The sequence below is a fragment of the Pavona decussata genome, unplaced genomic scaffold (assembly GCF_977016875.1).
Source record: "Pavona decussata unplaced genomic scaffold, jaPavDecu1.1 SCAFFOLD_24, whole genome shotgun sequence".
Classification (NCBI taxonomy): domain Eukaryota; kingdom Metazoa; phylum Cnidaria; class Anthozoa; order Scleractinia; family Agariciidae; genus Pavona; species Pavona decussata.
The window spans coordinates 482207-500077 of record NW_028145447.1 but is presented as its reverse complement, the minus strand read 5'-3'; the positions used below and the strand labels follow the sequence as shown (position 1 = coordinate 500077).

General features: G+C 39.3%; 2 protein-coding genes across 4 annotated transcripts in view; both read left to right on the top strand.

Annotated features, from left to right (window-relative positions):
• Positions 1-6541, top strand: part of LOC146485867 (uncharacterized) — a 29740-nt gene extending 23199 nt beyond the window's left edge. For 2 of the 3 annotated variants that reach the window (XM_085102852.1, XM_085102851.1), the window contains 7 exons: positions 301-605; positions 1663-1780; positions 2401-2731; positions 3188-3219; positions 3323-3624; positions 4421-4490; positions 4987-6541. In XM_085102852.1, coding sequence (XP_084958978.1) covers positions 301-605; positions 1663-1780; positions 2401-2731; positions 3188-3219; positions 3323-3624; positions 4421-4490; positions 4987-5303 — 1475 coding nt within the window. In that variant the 3' untranslated portion in view covers positions 5304-6541. The remainder of the gene's footprint in view (positions 1-300; positions 606-1662; positions 1781-2400; positions 2732-3187; positions 3220-3322; positions 3625-4420; positions 4491-4986) is intronic. The other variant, XR_014862365.1, reaches the window with a different exon arrangement.
• Positions 6542-8383: 1842 nt separating this feature from the next.
• LOC146485866 (uncharacterized) lies at positions 8384-17099 on the top strand. The gene is made up of 4 exons (XM_085102817.1): positions 8384-8988; positions 11197-13225; positions 14013-14044; positions 15041-17099. Exons 1-4 carry the CDS (start codon positions 8886-8888, stop codon positions 15319-15321), a joined length of 2445 nt encoding a protein of 814 aa, XP_084958943.1. The 5' UTR covers positions 8384-8885; the 3' UTR covers positions 15322-17099.
• Positions 17100-17871: the final 772 nt, after the last annotated feature.

Sequence of the window (17871 nt, the reverse complement as noted above, 5' to 3'; positions counted from 1 at the left end):
CTACAAAATAATTCTAGGACAACGAGAGGAAAGAAATAAACTAAATTCTTGAAAGGAAAAACTCGTGATCTGTTCTAGCACATTTTGAAAACAAAAATGCGAGAACCTGACAAAAGTTAGGCTAACATTCTTCAAGTTTCAATCCATTCCGACCTACTCTGTCTCTGGCCAGAGGCACTAATGGACAGTTTTATTGCACTGGGGTGATAATTTAAAACAAAACTAGACAACTATTTTTTGTGTTTCTGTTGACAGACAAATATTTCTGAGTTTTGAACGTTTTGACTTTGCTTGTTTTAGGTTGTGCTCATCGTATGGTTGTAGCAAAGTCACCCATTCAGTGTCAGAACGAAGTTCTCCCCACCTTGAACACTTTAAACCCAGGAAATAAAACCTTGTATCTGTGTCCGTGGGACAGAAAACCACGTCTTATCCATTACCAGCATGTAAAGAATTTGGATAAATGTGCGATTGTGCCCGAAAAGTCGCTTTATCTTCTGAATGGCAGCTGGAAGCGTCTGCCACGACATGACCCAGGTCTGTCTAAATTGGTTGTTGAAATTGGACCAGATCCTGGTTTTCCGAATGACAGACTGTTTCTTAAGGTAGGTGAATTCAATTTAATTAACATTATTTTGCCTATTTACAACAGGATAGAGCGGTTTCCAATTCAGTGTCGTAAAACCAAAACCAAAGTAATTACTCTGACCAATCGTAACAGATGTAAACAGCACAACGAGCCAATCAGAATTCGAAGCAAATACGTGTAACCGGCGTCAAGCGCGGGAAAATGCGTGCGGCCAAAACACGATTGGTTTCGGGCGGGATTCCCATTGGTTGAGAAAGTGGCGCGGGTTGCTTTTAACCAATCACAGAACGTAGTAATGCAAAACCAAAGCAATCGCGAAATTACTTTCGACACTCAATTGAAAACCGCTCTAATTTAACAAACTAAACAACAATCGCTATTGCAGGGTAAGTGTTAATGTCAAATCGAGATACAAACAGGTTCACTCTCCACAACAGCCGAGTTTTCTTATGACCCATCCAGTTCACTCAAATACTTGCCCAAATAGTGATCAGCATTAAATTTCTCCTTGTAATAACAGAACCTAATCAACACGAAAGGTTATGAGAATTAACATAATATCAACCTACATAAATTCCTTTGATATTTCAACAAATTCTTATTTGTGCTATAATAAATATATGGAGACAAAAATTGGAGAATTTGAATTTTAAGATGGTGTGACCTCCTTATAACAGCCACTTCTCTTCAATGACCAGTAAATTGTTGTTGTTGTTTTGTTTTCTTTTTGTTTTGTTTTTTATATAAAATAGTGTTGAGTTAGATTTCTAAAAGCAAATCCTTCAAAAATTTATCCCTCATCCTTTGTAGAACCTTATTATAACTAGCTAACTGTATCACAGCTTTTTAATGTTTGAAGCAAAATGTAGACGCCTCCTATTTTTAAACCTGGCTGATGAAGAGAGAAAAGGTGAAGTAATGGTTTTTGTCTAAGAAAACTACTCGATGAAGACCACCGAACTTCCAATCAAAAAGACGTGTCAAGTCCGCACAGTAACCAAGGTCCCCTGCGACTCAACAAACTCTCAATTGATTAGCTAAATACATTTTAATTTTTTTATTCATTTGTTTAGTGGGTCGCTGACATTGGCAAACAATACGACGGGCTCATTTTCTCTCTCAAGTTGGACTGCCATGGAAGACAGGGAAACACTTTAACTTCCTGTTTGCATTTCAAGAAAGGTGGATCCTGTAGGTGTCAGATTATGTTCTGTTTGGTAGTGTTTGCTTTTACAATAAGCTTCCTATACTTCCTTAAGTACATACTGGCAAATCAAACAGCACTAACGGATTGTACGTCTACTCAGTGTTAAATTATAAAAGTAGCTTTCAATTGGATGATCACCACTATAGGATTTCTTCCACCATAGGTATCAAAAGGCAATGGTTATGAAGCCTGACAAACTTCTTTGTGTATGTTTTTGTTAGCATTTTGGCCTTGACCGTGCACAAACCACAATAGATTTTGAAATGTGTTGGAGCAACTGACCAATAGAAACGTTCCTGTTAAGATATTCAGCTGTAATGTGAACGTTAAAACGAAGAATTGTGTACGGTCGTGGCCCTTCCAACATAAATTGCAGCAACATTGTTGTCATGGCAAGGTTTTATAACCAGTCCCTCAGTTAACTATTCTTTAAACGCTTAAATCACCTTGTAGAACTCGATATACATTTTCGCTGAAAAGTACTGCTCAGTAGCTTTTATTTTAAAAGTCACACTTTAGGATTTCATCCACAGTAATCTTAGGAAAAAGAGAAATTGAAGTTTGGAGTCCCGAATGTAATTTCTTGTTTTCATTGTTTTCATAGTTACTGACATCGAACCAACCTTAAAACCTGCGTTGCTAAAAAGTACCCTCGCCCGGAGTAGAAGTACTTTTGTTCAGGAGACGACAACAGAAACAGCAACAACGACAACAGAAACAGCAACAGCGACAACATTGATGCCAACGGAAAAACCTACTCAATCAACTTCGCATGCGTCAACTTCTTCTGTGGTCCTTGATGACGAAGGTGTTATGTCACTGACCAGAAAACCCGAGATCAGTATTGTAGTTATCATTTTAGCAGCATTGGCTGGGGGTCTGTTTGTGTTGCTGACTATGTTGGCTGTGATTTTCCTTCTCTGGAGACGCAGAAGGTATTTAAGTTTCAGCTTTTTTGACTTATTATCCAATACATTGTAACATTGCTCAAATCTGGTCATGTACACTGAATATTCGTCGTCCGTAGTCAACAGATATCCTGCGATATACGTAATTTCGTGTGTCGGGAGGAAAAATTACAAAATAAAGATCGTCTCCAGCTTTTCTGCAATCATGAAAACTGTGCGCTGTTATCAAAGTGTTGACTAATAAAACAATAGGCCATTTCCGAGTTGCTTTGAGCCTCATTATGATAGCGAGGCTAAGTGCAAAGTTTTTATTATGAAAATTAGTTTTCATTCATGTGCAAACAAAACTAATTTTCATATGAAAAGTTTTGCACTTAACCTCGCTTTCATAATGAGGTTCACAGCAACTCGGAAATGTTGTGATTTGTGGACACCATTCCGAATTTAAAATAAATCTGAACTGTTTTCGCCTTAATCTTGCAGGCAATTTCATGTCGGGAAAGAAGGAAAAGACGGTAAGTTTTGAATCAAACAAACTATAACGAAAAGTACACTGGCCCTATAGTCAAGATCCGTCAATTTTGGAGTTTTGGTGAACGTTCTTTTTTCGTTTGACAGCAAACAATCCTGTTTACGAGCGCGGCGCTTCAGACACTCTCAAAATGGCGAAAATTTCGAACGGAAACGGCCCGGCCGAGGAAGAATGGCCCGACTATCAGCCATTGGTGGAAAATACCAAGCCAAGAGATCGAAAAGATAGCCTGCCAGGTTACCGAGCTCTTTCTACGGGGCAGAGGCCGCCCAATCAGCAAGCGACTTCAGAACAAGGCATTCGCTCGTCCAATTATCTTAGTTTGATTAAAGATGACCCGGAGGAAGGAAGAGAGTACCAAACTTTGATGAAAGATGGAAATCCACAGGTAAAATCTTAGGTTTTTGGTAAAGTTTGATCCTCACTGAGAGAAATTGCCTGAGACGTTTTCTTCTCATCCATTCTATTAATTTTAAAACGGAACTTAAGCACAGACATTTTTTAGCCACGGACGGCAACCGGAAATTGAATTTTCCCGTTTTTGGAGCGTTTTCACGCCATCGCGTTTGTAACGTCAGACCACAGTCATCAACAAGAGCTTTTCCTGTCTGTGGTAAGGAGCAAAACCACGCCAGAAAAGGAAACATTCGACTGTTGCCGTCCGTGGCTCACGAACGTCTGTGCTTAAGCTCCCTTTTATTTCACCACACACGTTACAAAATACGAGCGGAAGAAAAGATTGCACAGAAAGTGGTGAGGAAGCCTTACGAGAAACAGTAGGGCTTATAGAACAAGTCTTCCTCGCTGCAGTGCTGTTACATAGAAGGTTTGGACACTTTTAGACGGTTGATTCAATTACAGTTGAAACAATCATAAAACGATTAGACGGACAGCGATCAATATAAAAGGCGTTTGAAAAAAAATAACTGTAACGTTAACATTAACAATTACATCGCGTGCAAAAATGGCTGGAAAGATTTTCGTGCGTAAACTTTTCTCGATATTCTTGTCGTTCGATAAGCTGCGTGTGAACACGAATATTGCTGATAGAAGTACAATCCCAAATTAGTCAAACGATGTGATGCTCACATACAAGACACACCGCTATGATTTTACATGGAAGAATCAAACGACTACCAATCTGCATCGTGTGTCACTAAATAGTTTTGACGTAATTCTTTCAGAATTTCGAGATCGTCAATGAAGAGAAGATCCCGGATTATGCGGAGCTTGAGGAGCGTTCCGACAGTGAAGGTCAGTCAGTTTCCTGCTTTGGCAAGTATTGTAATAAACGCTTCTCTGTAGTAATTAGGGCCTTGATGTCGTTCATAGCGCCAGCCCGGTCTATGCCATCAGGTATTCTCCTTAGGGAACTTGCGATGATAAATGTTTTACTGCTGGATAGAGGGGTGGCTATGCAATAAAGACACCATCTTTTGAAGTTGAGGAAGGATGGTGCAGGCAGAGACCACAATCTATTTTATGGTTTGTTGGGTCCTGTTCGAATATAGCAGTTTTAACCACTTCTTTAGAGGAGAAAATTTACGTAATAGTGTTTCTCTACACTGGTATACAAATGGTTACCTTGTGAATTATTATGAGTAATTGTTGCAGTCGTGAGAAAACCCAGGGGTATCCCTTTGATAGAATGACATCCAATACAGGTCGTACGGTTGGTCTCTGGGCTTATGATAAATTTTCTTTTTCATCTCAGTTTCGTCATAATATTTTGTACTGATATCATTTTCAGATTCGTTTGAGTCCTCGGATTCCCAAGATTACGAAGAACTTCCTGATTTGAAGCCTAAAAGTAGAACAAGTCACTGTGTGCCAACAAAGCAAAACTTAAACAATTTATCTTCAGACTTTCACGACTATGATGAACCAGAGGGGGTTATCGTGATATCAGATAATGAAGAATGCCAGCATGAAAAGGCGACAAAAGACAATAATGACTTTCATGATTACGCAGACCCCGATGACACCGATGAAGATAACGTTGGGTGTCACGTGACACCCAGCGAGGACCCTCCGTGTTATCACGACTATGATGATCCAGCTGAGTAGGATGGCACGTGACACGTACTCTGACTGTATGCGCACTGTGATTTGTGCTTTGTTCACTGCTGTCGTCAAATCAGAGCCAAAGTTATCACATCTGGTAAATCAAAACAAATGTGAACAACGGAATGAGCCAATCAGATCTGGAGGCACAAACACATACCCATTGCAAGAGCGCACTTGATGCCAAGCGTGGGAAAAAATGTAACTGGTGTCAAACACGGAAAACATGCAACCGGTGCCAAGCGCGGGAAAATTGTAACTGGTGTCAAGCGCGGGGAAACATGTAACCGGTGCCAAGCGCGGGAAAAATGTAACTGGTGTCAAATACGAAAAACATGCGACCGGTGCCAAGCTCGGGAAAACTTGTAACCGATGCAAAAGCGCGGGAAAACATGCAACCGGTGCCAAGCGCAGGAAAACTTGTAACTGATGCCAAGGGCGGGAAAACATGTAACCATGTAATCGATGTCAAAGCGCCGGAAAACGTTCAACCGGTGCCAAGCGCAGGAAAACTTGTAACCGGTGCCAAGTGCGGGAAAACATGTAACCATGTAATCGATGTCAAAGCGCCGGAAAACGTTCAACCGGTGCCAAGCGCGGGGAAAACATGTCATTGATGCCAAGCACGAGAAAACGCTTGTTGGGCGTCGTTCTCTTGACTGGTTGACAGAGACAGCGTATTCGAAGTGAAAGTAGAGCGTTGCAAAACCCTTGATGACAACAGGAATAGTGAAGTGAGACGAGCGTTCAAATGGGTGCCTTTTACTTCGGACAAAATACGAAGAAACTCATGGCCTCTCAGGCTGCCCTCAAGATTGAAAAGACATCGTTTTAGATGTCGACCGAACAACATACTCGTAATTAGTTTGTATAAATTATATCCTATCAAGAATAATGTCTTCTTTGATACTAACACAGACCACATCTATAATCCAATTTCTGTTTAGGTATGCTATTCCCATAACACACACCCACACCGCGCTCTCGAAAAATACATACTAACTTGTAAGTTTCTCCCTTCTTATCCAAATTAAGCATCGTTTTAGATGTTTGAAAGGAGATTGTACATTTGTCAATATAAAATCGAACGTTTGTTATGCTGTCAGCACACTGTTTTTACGTCTCAAAATTAGGATTGTATTGCCGGTTAAAAGTGCCTCTATCGTACACATGTCATGTATGTCGTTAAAGAGGGGGGCTCACCTAAAATATAATGAGCTTGATAGCTCGGTGGTTGGTGATAATAGTAACTGTATCATCGGAAGGTGTGTCAATCGAGGGGGTTGGGGAGGGGAGGGAAGAAGGGGCAAGTAAAAATAACCAGTAGTGTGTTATCGGGAGTTGGGTCATCCGAAAAAAAAGGTAATTGGGGGATGGGGGTGGGGTAATTAAAAATAATTTTGGATTGATAAAATTCCACCACAGACCCCCTCCCCCGCCCCTGGCAGGAACCTTTCATCTGAAATTGGAGGTTGTTGCTTCAAAGGTAGCAATGAGAAATGAGATCGATTGTCTCTCGTGAATGCGACGCTAGCGGCCGGTATCAATCCATTATTTATCTCGTCATACCTATCCAGTTAACAGCCACCATTCGTTATGTCTCCAACGGTTCTTTTGCGTGGTCACCCCAGCCACGTGAAGAACGCTTGAGTAGCTACCATGATAAAGGCAACAATTGTTTTTTTAGACCATTTCCGAGTTGCTTTGAACCTCATTATGAAAGCGAGACTAAGTGCAAAGTTTTTGTTATGAAAATTAGTTTTCATTCATATGCAAACAAAACTAATTTTCATATGAAAAGTCTTGCACTTAGCCTCGCGTTCACAGTGAGGTTCACAGCAACTCGGAAATTGCCTATTGGCTCCGTACAAAGATGAATATTAACCGGGCCTAGTTGTTAAGTCATTATATCATGTGTGCTTCCGTTGTATGCGGGAACACGTGTAGCACGTATAAGTATATTCAAATACTTGCAGTATATTTAATGCTTTCATAAATTGCAAGTTTTAAATTCAACCCAATACCCCCGCACACAAACAACAGGTATTAAATCCACTTTACTTCGAGAGTTGAATGAGGTAAAAATTTTGAACAAAATGCAGCTTGGATTCTTGTTTGTTCGTTAAAGTGTTTTCGACAAAACTGGAATGTAACATAAATGTAATTTAAGGCCTTACGGACAACATTACTGCACTGAGATTGCAGAACAGACAAACTGGGGGCGTATATTGTACCAACCAGGACTTTGTCCACTGGGAATATCTTAAGTCAAATATCCATTTAGATGTGTCAAGTTTAAAATTCTCCGATGCAAAAATATGAACTATGGCTTACTGACGGCTGATTTATCTGAGTTCAAAATATTTTTCATGAACCGGAATGTATCATCCAGGTTGGTTCATTGGCACACATGTTTTAGTGTGAATTTTCTCCAGGGCTTTGCGCGACAATTTTAAAGTCAGCTGACCATTTGTCACGTCAGAAATAGCTCCGGTTGCGATAAATAATTATGTTATATTAGCAGTCACCATTATTCCTACGGACATTGACTAGGGACATTTTAATAGCGTCACTTATCAATTTTTCATTATATTGTTTTGCCAAAAGGTAACTTTGGAAAATGGAAAATCTTACGTTCGCTTTACTGCATTCAGATTATGTCACAGAATTCGAGAACACTCGCAGAAAAAGACCACAAATAACGAGAAACGTAAAGCAATACTTAAAGACATAACGATTCTACAATAGTGTCCAATATACTATTCCCTAACCTCCGTGCCAACAGCCTATAAATGGCAAAGAGGCAAAGACAACTTGCTTGAGGCAAAGTTCGCCGATATTCATTTTCTAAGTCGATCCGATACAATTAGAACATTTATCGATACTTAGCCTGTTGCGATATCGGAATTGATGCTTTGACGCCATTACGTAAGATTCAGTCTAAAGTTACCTTTTAAGACAGAATCCAGGCTGGAACGAGCTGAGAATGTTCAAAACTAACGATACCTTTTGCGAGTATCGATTTCAATTGTATCGATTATTCGGTATCGATAAAAACCTTTACATACTGGAGGCTTTGGTGATTGTATAGCAATGTTGGTTCCTGACAAACAAGGTCGAATATGTTTCGTTTCCTTGCAATATACTGCCAAGTTTTGCAGCAAAAACGAATCACCTCAGCTATAAAACGATGAAGAGAGGAAACTTTTTATGGTTACGAAGGACTAAGTTTCAAATTTGTTCACGCAAGTCGCAGGAAACTAAAAAATAGTGAAAGACTGGAAAACAAAATAATACTGTTGTGCAAGTTGAGGATTTCAATCTAATCAACCGGATATTTAATTCACGAGATTTTTGTCGCGTCAAAGTTCGCCTATTTGAGTCCACTATAAGCTGACGGTTCTTCATAATCAAGGGGCCATTAAATTCAACGTCACGGAAACTGTATACTTCGCCAGTCAGTCTTGCTCACATCAAGCTGGCCTTTGGACATACAAGCCTTGGCGCAGCAATAGGGGCTCATTTTGCGCGAATTAAGGCCAGAAAATCGACAAAATAACCACAGGTTAATTGAATAATTGAACCATGGGGTTTAAAATGGGCAGCTTTCGATTTCTCCTCGTTGCTGCTTTTATACAAGGCATGACGGTGACCTGCGAGAATGTTACCGAACCCACGAGTAATCCTGGTAAGTGGAATGAGCTATTTCATTTACATGAAAGTTTGATTGAAAAATGTACTGACTGGTTGTTCATTTATTTGCGATTAATCATGCATTTTGTTTTGTTGAGTGTGTGCAATTGTGCGCAAAGCTTGCATTTCTTCAACCCAACCAGTAGGCGATGAATGACCTCAAATGTAATAAACATTGGCTTTCATCAGCTACGAATACAATCTGATAAATTCGTTCATCTTTAAACTTTTATTCCGAATAGTAATTTAGCGTTTCAGCCGAGGCGTAAAATATCCTATTTTTGTCTTTCAAGTTACTTTAGATGTTAATTCATGATTATTGATTGTCATCATGGACGTCATATAATATATTGATCGATTTAACACTTGGGTAGAGTGCTGTGTATTGATAAAGTGTACGATATGTGCTTTAAGTGCTTTCTTTTATATTCAGGGTCGGCTGTTGATGACTTTAAACCGAATTGGTTGTCTAAAATAGCAAACAGCCCACGCTCTAGGCCTTTTGAGGATCATGACGTAAAAAGAATGATTATGCAGAACATATCCGATCTAAATTGTAATCGTTTTCCTTTTGTTTTCTTGTACAATACACTAAAACAATCAACTAAGTACATTTTGTAAATCCGTTCACGCAAGAGTTAACTTGATATCGACTGTTCTTTAAAACATTTTGATCAAAAGACGTCAATATTTGTTGAAAGCATTTTTTTCTTTAATTATAGTGACCTAATGGCGGTCAACGCTGAAACACCGTTAAAACCGACGTAAACTTGCTCGACTAAATTTAGGTTTTCAGAAGAACGAGGAATATTAAAAAAAAAAACCATGTGTGATGGAAAAGATTATGAAAAGCGGATATTTTTGGAGCAATTTGTCCAATATTCAAGATATCGGAATATTTTTTCATTATATTTAATTATAAACTTCTGTACATCATGCTGTGGACACGTGCAAATTTGCACTCGCAAGTTTAGTACAGTGCACTTTAGTTTCTGCACCCAGCTAAATTTAGAACTTAACTTGGGCCACTACTCATCAAATTGTGATAATGTATAAATTTTATGCTGCTTCGTGTTACGTTTCTTGCGAAAAGGATTTTACAGTAACTGTCAAAATTTCCGCTCGTTGATTGGCTCGTAGGAATTGTCTTTTTGAGAACAGACTACAGACAAAAATGACGTTATAGATGTAACCCGAGCGCCCTCTCAACGGAAAATAAAGCCAATTCCGCTCGTACTTTTTCCATGTTATTGTAAAAAAACAAATCGACGGCAGTTTTCTATGGTTATACACTTATAGACCATGAAAGGACGCCATAAAATGTTCAAAACTAGGCAGTGAAACCACTTGCCTGCGGCTCGTGGCTCCACTTGAGTTTTGAACATTTTATGACATCATTTTATGGTCTATAAGAGTAGAGACCATAGAAAACTGCCGTCGATTTGTTAAATTGATCCTATGTATCAGTATGCTTCACTGCGCCGTTGAAAGTGGTAAGCTTTAAGGAGAAGCCTTTATCAATGCTACTCTCTTCATTTCTATCTCTATTCTCGTCCCAGAGCCTCCAAGTCTCTAAGACTCGACAGGGACCTGGGGATGAGCATTGCCAATCGTCTCTTATTATGTGATGTATGAACTCAATATACGCACGGTATATTGCGTAATATACACTTTGAGAAGGAGCCAATCATTTTAATGAAAACTGTAATTTCCTGTGGTGATAATTTTCTAAATAAATATGATAAGAGAAATACATTGCAAATATCAAATATAACAGTATATGTTCAGTGTCCAACACATTTTCTGTTGATTATACATTAGTATGTAATAAATGTGTTTGTTCGTAATTGTGAAATATATATTTTTTTGTTCTTTGCTGTCAGTATATATTAGACAACAGGCTAATTACAGCCGTCAGTAATTTTCCTTACAGGAAGTTAACATACGATCCAAAAAAAAAAAAAAGGAATGACCTTGTTTAGTATTGAACCTTATCAAGGCGATATTTTTGGTGGATTTCGCTTCTTGTAACATGCATGTTGTGCTTTTTTATTAATACGTAATGTAAAGGCGTCTCGTATCTGCTGAAACAGACGTTGTTCCAAAAGCCTACCGAAAGACATGGTTCGATAAAATAATAATAAATAAATAAAACGCTTTTCATTTAAACGCTTTGAATATTAGCTCTTTCTCGTCATTTTAGGCGGGGAACTGTCGGTTCAACCATCTCTTGATATAACAACGTCTAAAGAAACAGGAGAAGAAAAATCAACAACAATAATAGCGGCAGAAGGTACAACAAAAACAACTGAGACACAAACAACAATATTAGCGACAAAAACTACAGCAGCACCAGAAACGACAACCACGTCAACAACAACGAAGACAGAAAAAGAAACAATAGCCACTGCAGCAACAAAAGAAGAAAAGCCAACAACAACACCAATACATGAAATCACGGCTAGTCCATCAGCCTCTTATAAAACATCATCGGTTAATAGTTATACAGCAGTGATCGAATCCTTCCCAGCTGAAGAAAGCAAACCAATCATGACGTCACATCCGGTTACAACGTCATTGAAAGAGTTGATGACATCATCAAAACCAGTGGAGATTGTTGATGCTACTTCTGAACACGTGGAGCAAGTGAAGACACCAAAACTCGAAACTGCACAGATGAGCAAAGCGACACCAATCTTGACGTCATATCCGCTTGTGACGTCATCTCCAGTCGTGACGTCATCGAAACCCCAAGTGCAGGTGTCACTTTCTCTGGAGGAGGTAGTTGCACCTCAAGTGGAACTTACCACTTCAAGCTCAACAACAAAACCAATTGTGACGTCTCACCCAGTTGTTTCGTCATCTCCTGTCAAAGAAATTATGACGTCATCGAAATCTATGGAGCGGGTGATAACACCACAAGTCGAGGTTGCGCCCTTGAGCTCAACAGCAAAAGCAATAGTGACATCACATTCAGATGTGAAATCATCGCAGGTCATGAACTTGTTGACGTCATCGAAATCCATGGTCACTTCATCCAAAGACGAAAACGAGTTTCTCTCGTCAAAAACTGTAGAAGGTTCAAAGTCCCCCAGTGTAACTAAAGGCATGGTGCATTCTTTGTCAACAAATGTTATGACAGCATCCCAGTCTCCAGATATTGTGTCGTCGTCGTCGCCTGAAGCTGTGGCATCTATGAATGTGAAATCATCGCAGGTCATGGACTTGTTGACGTCATCGAAATCCATGGTGACTTCATCCAAAGACGAAAACGAGTTTCTCTCGTCAAAAATTGTAGAAGGTTCAAAGTCCCCCGGTGTAACTAAAGGCATGGTGCATTCTTTGTCAACAAATGTTATGACAGCATCCCAGTCTCCAGATATTGTGTCGTCGTCGTCGACTGAAGCAGTGACATCCAGAAAAGTCCAACATTCATCACAGCAAATAGATGTAACTTCACTTCAACTTATAACATCGATAAAGTCATCTCGTTTAGAGGATGTCTCCATTGTCTCGACGTCAGTTGATGTTTTCAAGTCTACTCCGGCAGTCGAGCATTCATCTGAGATCAAAATGACATCGCAATTTTCCCAAATGTTAATATCATCTTCAGTAACGTCTTCGTTGCAAATCATACAGGCTTTGACGTCATCAGGGACTGTGAACATCATGACGTCATCGTATCAAACACTGAAATCTTCACCAGTTATAACTGGTTTTCCATCGCTGAAAAATACTATGTCTTCTGAAGAAAAAAAGGCCACAAAATCAACTCTAATTTTCTCTTCGTCTCAACTTGCAGATATGATTACCTCAACTCATCCTTCTGTGACGTCATCACCAGTTGTTCATCCAACCGAGAAAGAGAAGACCTCAAAGACACCCATTGTCACAACAACGTCAATCACAAGTCCCACCGCTGAAATCAAGGTTATACATGCCACATCAGATGCAGCAACAGAACACCCCACCCATCATGAAGATAAACATGCCACGCACACCCACCCCCACGAGACACATGAACAGACCAACCACACAGGTCAGGGTGAACACGTGACACGCCCCACTATGGGTTACCCACATGAGCCTGATGTAGACTCCGCCTCCAATTCCAAAGAGGAGAAGCATCGTGATGCTGATTGGGAGGTGTCTGTATTCGTGGTCATTGGTCTGCTGTGTGGGATGATTGTGTTCGTGGTATTCATGGTGGTAAAAGATAAGGCCAGAAGAAGGTTTGTTGAATCAATCAATCAATCAATGAAAAGAGAGACTGAGTGGAAGACAGATAGACAGACTGACAACTTGATTGATAGTTAGACAGACAGATAAACGCGATAGAAACACAGACAAACAGAGAGACAGACATACATAGACAGGCGAGGCCAGAAGAAGGTTTGTGGGATCAATCAATCTCTAAAAAGAGAGACAGACAGACATACAGACAAACTGATAGACAGGTAGACAGACAAGACGATAGATACACAGATAGACAGACAGACATAGACAGACAAGGTTTGTTGAATCAATCAACAAATAAATAAATAAATAAACAGAGAGACTGAGAGATAACCTGATAGACAGACAGACAGATAGATAGACAACCTGATTGATGGGTAGACAGACGGACAGACAATCTGATTGATGGTTAGACAGACAGACAGACAAACACGATAGATGCACAGATAGACGGACAGACATAAATTGAGAGACAAGCTTGTCACTAGGCCAGAAGAAGGTTTCTTTGATCGATCAACCAACCAATCAATAAAAAGAGAGATCGAGAGACAGGCAAACAGAAAGACAACTTGATTGATGTTAGACAGACAGACGACAGACACGATAAATGCATAGATAGATAGATAGATAGATAGATAGATAGATAGACAGACAGACATACAGACAGATCGGAACAGACAGGCACAAAGATAATTTTATTACACAATAAATAAGCGATTAACAAGTTGTACGATATTTGTGGAGTTTCAATAACATCCATTTTGTTTCTGTTTTATCTTGCAGAACAATCAGATTGAACAAGGAGAAACGCCCAGGTACTTTTTCAATTACAGTAGCTACCTATGACAAAAATCTCTTTAACCCGCAAGAACTATCAGTAAAAACCTTAAAAACCCTGCAAATAAACAAACGGCCAGGTGGCGTATGAGTTAGAATCATGTTTCATATGTGAGTTTTATGTTTGGTTCTTGAAATAAATGAATTCGTTCTTGTACCAACCCCTTATCCAGAAAAAAAAACCGCACTTACCTTATCTAGTGGTTCCCCGATTCGAGATAATTGATATACCCTCCACTCGTCCACTGGCTAGATGAAGGATTGCCTCCTTTGACATTGTTAGTGCACTTTGTGTCCGCATGGTACCTCGATGACTTTATGAAAAATTAATAGAAACCTTTTGATTCCTGTTTACGCGAGTACAAGAATGAATTTTTCTAATGGAGAAAGAGTGCGCCACGTGAACCAGTGAACCATTTTGGCGGGACAACGATAGAGCTGTCGTCATTTCACTTCGAGTTTTTGTGAGAACGGCGTTGTGACGAAAACAAGTCCTCGAACGTAGGTGATCTCGTCTTTTCGGAATCACAAACGGGTTTTGCTGTCATAATTCAAAACAACTGCTTCAAGTTCGCCGCTGGCAAAGAGCAAAATGAAGGGATATATCTTAGGTTAGCACTTCGCTAAAAACTTGAAGTCAATCAGATCAATCTCGTGTTGTTTGTTGTACTCGTTCTAGAATCTAAAGGTATCTAATTTGAAAAGAGAAAAACTGTGTTATAAGCTAATGGTACGACTTTACTTTTATTAAAAAAAATCACACCCAGAAGAAGGTCCTTTACTTGTATAGATCACGTGATCTAACTGCGACTGAAATAACTATTATGGGATACAATTTAGAAAATGGCGTAAATGAGAAGAGGATGAAGAAATGAGTAAGACAACTAGTTTTGAATGCGCTAACGTTTTGAAGTCGCTAACGAAAGCGTCTTAATCTTTCTGGGATTCTTAAAATACATTTTGTTTTTCTTCAGTTATTGTCGACGATGGTTTTGTCCCTTTGAAAGAAGTTAAAACAGAAGAAGAACCACCAAAGCCACTTCGCGTTGAAAAAAGTAAGACGCCAAGAAACAGCTATTATGGAAACCCTGAAGACTCGGTTCCTCTTCTGGAACTTTATATAAAGGATGGCGAGCCTCCACTGCTCCACGATGAGGCAAAGGATACCCAGCCTGAGGAAACAGAACAAAGTGGAAGAAAAGTTGTGGACGTGTATGGAGATACGTCTGAAAATTCCGAGGAAAAATTTTATTGAGGTCGCGTGAACCAGACAAACAAACTTTTACTATGACTTGATCTGTACTTTCTCAAACTACGCAATAGTTTGTTACATGATTTTTAATGGTCGTGATAAAAATAAAAGCATTTGGGTAAGCAAAATAAACATGCAACGTAGTAAGCCAATTAGAATTCGAAGTAAACAGAATCAAACGGTGTCAAGCTCCGTGGCACATGCAACCGATGCCAAGCGCGAAAAAACATGCAGCCAGTGCCAAGCACGGATAAACATGTAACTGGTGCAAAGCGCGGGAAAACTTGATTGGTTCTAGTTTGCTTCTAATTAGTTAAAAAAAAACCAGAAGATTTTCTGTAATAGGCAACAGCCACACGTATAACTAAACAGCAGCACAAATAATACGTCACCATTCCTTTGTTAAATATGTTATTTATTGCTTCAGAGCGTTTTTTAAAGCTGATATTTTCAGTTAGAATAAATAAGTGGTACACTAAGTTTCAAGTATGGTTTAACTTTAATTGACTCAGTCCATATCAAAGTAGTGAAACACGTTGTTATTAATTTTTTTTCCTTTCTGTATCTACGCAGTAGGGTGTAATAACTAAGCTACGACGTCATTCACAATGAGAAACCCGTGCAATTTGTACTGAGAAGTTGCGTTCTATAGTAATTCGCAACTAAGGCAATCCCTACAAATGATCAAGTTTCGATTCTCATCGTCCGACTGATCCAAGTTTTAAAAACGGTAATAATAAATAAAAAAAATTTCCTTATTTCTTTGCCTTCTTTCTTTTCTCGATTGTTTTTAAGTTTAATACGTTTTGTATACATCTTAAAGTTGCTCTGATATCTGCGTCAGCCATACAACGTCATCTTCGAACACGATTTAGAGTGATAGCGACTCGGTACAAAATGGCGGTCGAGGCGAAGATGTAATCGAGACACGCTTGGAAGTACTTTCACGAGAGAGGAGGGGATGAAGGCGATGAGAAACGAAACGTTTTCTAGGGATGGCCTAAGGCATCGAAAATCTACTTGTCACTAATCTACAGCACACAAGTTAAATAGTATTAGAAATGGAAAGAGCGCGTCAAAATCCTCCGTATGGAAAAAGATGGCGACTGGCAAATTTACCCATAATTCTTAGCGTACGAAAACCAAAACACCCATAAAAACGCACAGGAAGATTCTAAAAACTTTAAACCTAGCATACACAATGTCGTTAGTACAGAGGCGAATTTCGCAAACAATATGGCTTTCTATATGCCTATTGGCTATGTTAGGCTCGCAAGGTACTGTGGTAAAATGTATTCCATACGGTGCCTTAGCTCAATCGCCGACCAATTTGAGGTCCCAGTTAGAGTTCGATCTGACGGACTAGTTGTATTAGTGAAATACTGGCCTAATTAAAATTACCTTTTTGTCGAAGTACCAGCCTTCCAAACAGTTTGGATTCGTTTGTGCTTCTTGCCCATGTTCTGCAGGAACATCCGCTGAAAGATGAGCCCACAGAACCTGGGTAGGGAGAAATTATATTTTGATCCGTTGTTCTCTTGTGCTCTTCGTTTTCTCTTCTATTTGTTTTAAAACGAGAATACCCGCAGTGTTTGATGGAAATAATTATGAAAACATCATGTAAATGCGATTGTTTGTTTTCACAAGTAAAAATACATTACAGTAATTAAACTTTTGTAGTTCACCCATTAGGCATGTTTTTTTAATTTATTTTTTAGATGATCAAATATGGTGAGATGTAAAGGTAAATCAATAATAAAGCGGAAAGATCATAATTACCACTTGAAAGTTTGACTTATCCCTTTAATTCTTATCGCTGAAAAAAAGAAGCCTTATCATGATGCTAAGGCAAATTATTGTTGAAGATATAATATTAAGTTACGAACTCCATAAAAATATAATATAATGTACATATAAGGATGACCTGTGGCAGAGATGTTTGAATTAGGACGTGTTGATATATATATCGTTCAGGGGCACCCAACGACAGTTTTCTCTCAAATCCTTTGGAACGCAATTTTAGACTATCTGGAGTGCCTTTAAGGCTCTGTAGGTTCATTTTAGGCCGCGCTATAATATTTTTATCTGTTCGGTCATTCTAGGGGAACTAGACTCTTTTCGAAATTACTAGGGCATTTCTGTCCATTTCTCGAAAACCTTGGGTGTTATTTCCTTTCCGAAAATCTTAGCTGACCTTTCTTCGGTACCCGAAACCAAATTTTTATCAATCCGAAAACACTAGGCCTTAAATTTTCTATTTCAGGAACGTGCGAGGGGAAAATTCCCTTTAGAAAATTGTAGGGGATTAAGGGCCTTCCGAACAGATAATTTACCGAAACGATCCGTTGGGTGCCCCTGATCGTTGGGGCAGCGTGAGAGGTGATTCATTCGTGGATCATGGAGCCCTCGCGCGCACACCTAATGGTATCGAAGCCAAATGCAAACAGCCTAATTATAAATGAACGGATGGAATTTATGAAAAATTAAGTGAGGTGATCTGAACAGTTAATTTGACCATCTGCAATCTCAGTTCAAATATTTTTCAATGGCGTT